The following is a 7,016-nucleotide window of genomic DNA, read 5'->3' as shown; positions in this document are numbered from 1 at the left end:
CTATATGTATATGTTTATTTATATATACATATTTTTTATACAACTATGATTATACACGCAAAAGATTGTGGAAATAAATATTTATTACTCTTTTGTGCAAAAATCTAAGATCTCTCTTCAGATTTGCCTAAACAATATTTAGTAACGATGTTTGGGATAAGTCCAATTTAACAAACATTGTTTTTGAATATAGTTTTCTATATAAAAATAAGCTAACAGTATGTCGAATAAATAAAATACAGACAGCAGGAAACTATGAATTTTGGGGTGTACACCCATAATATGTATTATTTTTTGATTCGAAAAGATAAAAGCCACATAAGTACATAGTATAGTAATAGTACTTATCACAGGTACATTGTGTCACATACTTTCTAAATACCTTTATACCTTTGTAGTTAAACCTTCCTGTAAGGTAAAAACCTTATGCGAAGGTTTTTATCATTCAATACCGAGAAAAGAGAGTAAGTAGTTCATGGCGATTTATTAACGAAAATAAATACAGGTGTATATGTAATTAAAGTGATGTTTTGAAATATTCATCTATTTTCTTGAGTCTTGACTTTTCTATCTATGACTTATCTTTGGCTTTTGTTGTCATGAACCGACCGGGAGAAGGAATAACCGCGAATTATGATAAAACGTCATTGTCAAACTAGTTTATTTTGTAAACAAATAGCAAGTTATATTTTTTCTGACCACGAAAAAATAATTTATGAACAGTTTGGTTGGATTATCGCATAAAGAAGAAAAGTAAAAATCAATGAATGAAACAATTCACCGAACATTTGAAATAATTCACTAATAAGAATGCAAATTTACATAGACTGGTAAGTAATTAACAAATACTCTTAATAGGTATAATGATATAACGGTATAAACAATTTAAAAAGGATAATTTTTATTACAACGAATACATATTTTTGATATCCACATTAAACTTTTATCAACATTCCTGTAGATGAGTGTTCTACTCACTCAATATAATTTGTGTTGTTTTTCTATGACTGCTGAGAGCTACTTGTTCTCAACATGCATTTTCAGACTTTTGATATGTATGTTTTAATTACTGCTGCCAATTTGGATCATCTCAGTTGAATCTAAATTCCGGTCTGTTTTTTCTTGTTAAATGTCATTATTAATAAACTTATCACATGTCTTACTAAATGATTCATATCTTTAATTCAATAGGTTGAATGTACACTTATTTTTTTAAATTAATTAACCACTACATTCTCTATTCATCCAACATCACATGGCACTTCAAAGTTACATTTAAAACCCATCTGTTTTAAATATCTTGTTTCTTTTATGTTCAAAATGTTCTGGAGTTATCTATGATTTTTTTATTACATGATTTCGATTTTCTTTATGGACAAGTATGTGATGAGCCTTCTGTATCCTACCTTTTTTTTTAATTTAAGATTAGGCAAGCATTTTACCATCACTTCGCCTGATGAAAAGCGACAACCGAGGTCTAGGATGGAGCATGTTTACCCAATAAATGCCTATTCACATTCCTTTTGAATAAAGACTGAGATATTTTCTTTTGTGCTTAAGTTCTACGCTCATGCATTATCTACTGTAAGGAGGTGGGGGTATAAGGAATGAGGTCTTCTTGAAATTAAAATTTTAATATTAAAAAAAAATGAGATATCAGTTTTTAACAAAACAAGTACTTGTAGATATGAAGAGTTTATCTAATCCATTTTGACTTTAAAAGGCCCAATTTCTTATAAGTATTGATTAAACAAGTTAAGAACCTACATACATATCAGTCATATATTTAGAACTTACATTGAAAGTAACATTTCTAGCTGCCACATCTTTATTCTTCATGCTACTTTTTACTGGATTTTCAAAACGTTAAACTGCTCTCATAAAGTCATTATTTTCGTTACTCATGTTGTTACTAGGTTGCTAAATAAATACTGATATAAGTAATTGGTTGTATGTTTACGAGTTATAAACAATATAGCAGATGCCCCATATGTTCTATTTGGATTTCATTGTTGTGTTTTATTATAAGTAAGAAGTTATATGATATTTGATTAACTACAACATACATTTGCTTTTCGAAATTCGAGTTATATCACTAATAAGTTGCATGGAAATAACATTGTGTAAAGAGAAGCTTTTATTTTATTTTTATATTTACCAAGGCTTACTTAACAAGATTCCTGTAATAGAGATTTCTATGTATTTTGCACTTAGTTGCGAAGATATAAAACGCGGAAATAAATAAAAAAGTATGTATAACATTTAAATGCACACTGCCATATATAAATAAGAAAAAAACAGCTAGCATTTTGTTACTAACGCCGGACATAACGTTTACGGACTTAATCAAAATGTATGGACAAATTATTCATGTTAACACTCGTATAAAAATATTTCGTCGTGAGTGTGCATCATCAAATCTGTAGCATTCATCTTTAAATGTTTATACAGATTTGAACTAATTTTATTGAAACTCATAGTAAGGATGCAAATTTATTTGATCCTCCAAATAATATTCATTGACAAATAAGAATAAGTTACAAAGTTTCCTGAATTCGTAATACATTTTATATCATACATGCATATCTTAGGCCTTTGGCCTAAAATAAAAAAAAATACTATCCTACAAAGTGTATGACAGTCCCCGAACAGCGTAAAAAGAAACATTGATATGACATTGACAGTAGACAATGAAATTGTACTGTTACTGACATTTGACAATGAACTATGAAGACTTGTCTTAATATGGGTAAATAGAAGCATTTCGGAATGTTAACAAATACATAATTTAAAAGAATAATTGTTTGGAAGTAATAACCTGTTATTAGCCATATATATAAAAACTAGTAAGTTATTAGTATTGTAAAATTTATATAAATAAAACATAAGATACGATTATAACTATTTACATTGATGACCTTTTATAAATATACAAAAGCAATTAGCGAATTTGCAAAATATGTGAACTAAATCGATTGCATTATTTTTACTCGTTAGAATAGAATATTTAGAAGTATTTGCAAACACCATACAGTTAATTTGAATTTGAAAGTTAGTTTTCCATATTATCAAGGTAAGTCTTATCCATTCTCTAATAATTTGTAAAAATTTTAGTTGTATGTTGCAGTTGCATAATGTAATAAATTTCCTATGGCATGTTATTTATACTTTTAGATTAAATATGGGGCCTCCAAAGAAAATAAAAAAGTATGATTCCAAGCCTGGAGGTGAAAGATCAGGTCAGTTACAACAATATTGAAGTTAATTATGATAATACCAATCTAATAATATTTTTGTGATATGTGGAAAAACAGTTATTTAAGACATATTTCACCGTTATCCTACACAACAGCTATAATGAAGACTTAAGTACCGTTACACACAATTATCAGAAGTTTTTTGACAGTACCTTTATTCATGGTTTTACAGTCCCCACCGTAAGCATGTTATGCTTGTGGGTGTTGTATTTACACACTATCAGTTTAGTAGTGCCTCACTATAGTGCTTGTTCATGTTGCACACAATCATTATTTAAAAAAAATAACTTCAAAACCTTTTTGATGTGAGTTCTACCCCAGAAACAAGTGGACAGCCATTTTCTGGTGATGGAGAAAATATAGTTGACAATTTCAAAAATTTTATAAAATCTAACAATCTGTCATATATAATGGATTATGGCACCACCTGTAGACAATGCAGTATCTCTAAAGCTGCGACTGTATGCACTGTCCACCAACATACTTCATATTAATTATTACCTTTTTTTTATTTTATCTAAATCTCATTTAATGCTAAAAATACAACAATTATTTACATCTTTCTACATTACAGATAATTTTTTACTTATGAGTGTGCTTTTCTTAGGTAAAAAGAAGAAAATTGAAGAAGAAATTACCATAGATCTTGTTGAAGATGATAACCCTGAAAATACTGGGGTACCTGGAGCAGCTATGCAAGATGCAGAAAAAAATGATCAAGTACCAGAGGATGAATTTGGAGCCAAAGATTACAGGTTAATTTTTAAATGAAACTAAATAACTGTGAATTCTACTGGCCAAATATTATAGAAAAAGGAATATTAATAAATATATCAGAAACTTATTACATGCCATAATTTTACATTATGTATCTTAATTCAATAAATTTTATTGATTTCAACAGGAGCCAAATGGAGCTTAAATCTGATAATGCAAGTCGTCCACTGTGGGTTGCTCCAAATGGTCACATATTCTTAGAGGCATTTTCACCTGTATATAAACATGCTCATGACTTTTTGATCGCCATAGCAGAACCTGTTTGCCGGTAAGACTTTGGTAATGTTTGGATTTACTGTATTTAGCAGATACTTGTTTGTATTTACTTTATTAATTGACTGATATTCCAATAATATAGATAATTAGACATAATGGTTTAAAAATGTATGGAAAATATGTAGTTAAGATTGATTCAATTATCTGATACCTATATGTCTAATATAAATTGAAATATTGCTTGTTATAGGCCACAACACATTCATGAATATAAATTAACTGCATACAGTTTATATGCTGCCGTATCAGTAGGCTTGCAGACAAATGACATAATAGAGTACTTACAGCGACTAAGCAAATGTGCTGTACCTGCTGGCATCATGGAGTTTATTAAATTGTGCACTTTATCCTATGGGAAGGTCAAACTTGTTCTCAAACAAAATAGGTAAGATATTCATGACTAATGTTTAAAATTGTATAAAGTGGACGCCACTGTATGGCGAAAGAGCAGGTTCAAATTACGCCTTAAGATCGATTTTTATTTCTATTGTTTAATAAAGACATCTTAAAAAATTTGTCTTTTTTTAGGTATTTAGTAGAAAGTAAACATGTAGAAGTACTGCAAAAGTTACTTAAAGACCCAGTTGTCCAACAGTGTCGATTGAGACGCGACGGTGATGATGAATTATTATCATCTGCACTCCCCAACAAACCTGCTACTGCTGCTACCAAAATTGGTGATTATTTATATGTTTTTACAAATAAGAACAGTATTGACTTAGCGCCATATTGTGACGTCATAGCTTTATATTCAAACCCATTAACAGTCCCTATTCTTAGTTAAATTTCACAGTATTTAGAGTATTCTTGAGTATCTTCAATTTGATTAACTTTGTAAATGTCATATTATAACTTAACTTAAAATACATTGACCATGTTAAAATATATCAATTACGATATTTGATTCAGGCGAAGATAAACCAGCTGCAAATGGTAGTGTGCCTGAAGACATCAGTCAGTTCTACCAGCAGTTAGATAAAGATGATGAAGAGGAAGAAGCAACCGACATAACGGCTAATGCTGCAGTTGCTTTTGAAGTAGATCCCGATAAAATCGAGGTTATTACTTGTTACTTTTATTACAATTACGTTACTGTATTATATTACTTAAAATTAAATATCGATCCAATTTCAGGTCATACAAAAACGTTGCATTGAACTTGAATATCCACTATTAGCCGAATATGACTTCCGTAATGACGCAGTTAATCCTGATATCAATATTGATCTAAAGCCAACGGCTGTATTACGACCTTATCAAGAAAAAAGTCTAAGAAAAATGTTCGGAAACGGCAGGGCAAGGTATGCTGTAACGAAATAATATTGTCATTACTTGGACTTTAGTAATATTATGGCCCTCAAATGCTACATACATTATCGAACATAGGCTCTGCGAAATTTCGCGCATGTACACTCTTGTTTAGTCATTGCCTCGAGGCACCATTTGGCTCCTAAAAAGAGTTACTGCGCAGCGTTCTGCACGAACTTGCGAGCTGTGACTCGCCATTATACGTCGGTCTTATTGTAGTCTATGCAAAATCCGTATTCATGAACAAGTGCACGATCTTGAATCTATAAATAAGTAATATTTGTATCAGATCTGGAGTAATAGTGCTGCCGTGCGGCGCCGGCAAGTCGCTGGTGGGCGTGACGGCGGTGTGCACGGTGCGCAAGCGCGCGCTCGTGCTCTGCAACTCGGGCGTCTCCGTCGAGCAGTGGAAGCAGCAGTTCAAGTGCTGGTCCACCGCCGACGACAGCACCATATGCAGGTACTTCGCGCACGCGCACATACATACGAGTCATACACACACATATATGCATAACTGAACGAAATGTGTTAACTGTAGTTTAATATTACAACACAATTTATCCTTTTTTACCAATTTTTATGTCTGGATATTACAGGTTCACATCGGAAGCGAAAGACAAACCTATGGGCGCGGGCATACTAATCACTACGTACTCAATGATAACACACGGACAGCGGCGCTCGTGGGAGGCGGAGCAGACAATGAAGTGGCTGCAGGCGCAGGAGTGGGGGCTGGTCGTGCTGGACGAGGTGCACACCATACCCGCCAAGATGTTCCGGCGCGTGCTGACCATCGTGCACTCGCATGCTAAACTCGGTATGATCGGCTAGAGGTAGCGTATCGACCTCAATACAACTTAATGCTTATTAGAAGGCTTGAAATGGTTCACTTCACCACCGAGGATAACTTTAAATCCATTTTACTTCATCCGCTACGGCTATGCCATCTGTGAAATATATCGACAAAGGCGAATTTCATGTTCAATCCTGTTTTGTGCCTTGACAAAACATAAATACAAGAATTCCAATTAATGATTAGGCAAGTATAAAATAAATGCTTTTCTATCGTCCAGTCAAAGTTATGTATATATAGCTAGCTTTTAGATATTTACGTTAGAGTCTAGAATTCGTTATGTCATGTTCATATTATACCAACATAATGTAATTTAAAACTGCGATACAGGTCTAACGGCGACGCTGCTGCGCGAGGACGACAAGATCGCGGACCTGAACTTCCTGATCGGGCCGAAGCTGTACGAGGCGAACTGGCTCGAGCTGCAGGCGGCCGGCTTCATCGCGCGCGTGCAGTGCGCCGAGGTGTGGTGCCCCATGACGCCCGAGTTCTACCGCGAGTACCTCGTGCAGAAGTGAGCGCCGCACACGCGTACGCGCGCACGC

General features: G+C 33.3%; 2 protein-coding genes across 6 annotated transcripts in view; both read left to right on the top strand.

The window, feature by feature from the left end:
- The first annotated feature begins 693 nt into the window (after nt 1–693).
- The window catches only part of LOC119840763 (chromosome transmission fidelity protein 8 homolog), a 9,996-nt gene continuing 3,673 nt past the window's right edge, over nt 694–7,016 (top strand). Inside the window, exon 1 of the mRNA XM_038367501.1 lies at nt 694–830. Within this exon, the coding sequence (XP_038223429.1) occupies nt 811–830 (20 nt within the window). The 5' untranslated portion in view covers nt 694–810. The remainder of the gene's footprint in view (nt 831–7,016) is intronic.
- LOC119840753 (general transcription and DNA repair factor IIH helicase subunit XPB) overlaps nt 2,702–7,016 on the top strand; it is a 7,778-nt gene continuing 3,463 nt past the window's right edge. For 2 of the 5 annotated variants that reach the window (XM_038367486.1, XM_038367483.1), the window contains exons 1-11: nt 2,702–3,073; nt 3,175–3,239; nt 3,865–4,012; nt 4,162–4,302; nt 4,501–4,695; nt 4,839–4,987; nt 5,220–5,368; nt 5,445–5,611; nt 5,908–6,078; nt 6,215–6,435; nt 6,802–6,985. In XM_038367486.1, coding sequence (XP_038223414.1) covers nt 3,182–3,239; nt 3,865–4,012; nt 4,162–4,302; nt 4,501–4,695; nt 4,839–4,987; nt 5,220–5,368; nt 5,445–5,611; nt 5,908–6,078; nt 6,215–6,435; nt 6,802–6,985 — 1,583 coding nt within the window. In that variant the 5' untranslated portion in view covers nt 2,702–3,073; nt 3,175–3,181. The remainder of the gene's footprint in view (nt 3,074–3,174; nt 3,240–3,864; nt 4,013–4,161; nt 4,303–4,500; nt 4,696–4,838; nt 4,988–5,219; nt 5,369–5,444; nt 5,612–5,907; nt 6,079–6,214; nt 6,436–6,801; nt 6,986–7,016) is intronic. The other 3 variants (XM_038367484.1, XM_038367481.1, XM_038367485.1) reach the window with 2 other exon arrangements.

The sequence above is a fragment of the Zerene cesonia genome, chromosome 7 (genome assembly GCF_012273895.1).
Source record: "Zerene cesonia ecotype Mississippi chromosome 7, Zerene_cesonia_1.1, whole genome shotgun sequence".
Lineage (NCBI taxonomy): Eukaryota > Metazoa > Arthropoda > Insecta > Lepidoptera > Pieridae > Zerene > Zerene cesonia.
Note: the sequence above shows the minus strand (reverse complement) of the source record. Positions and strands in the feature narration are given on the sequence as shown.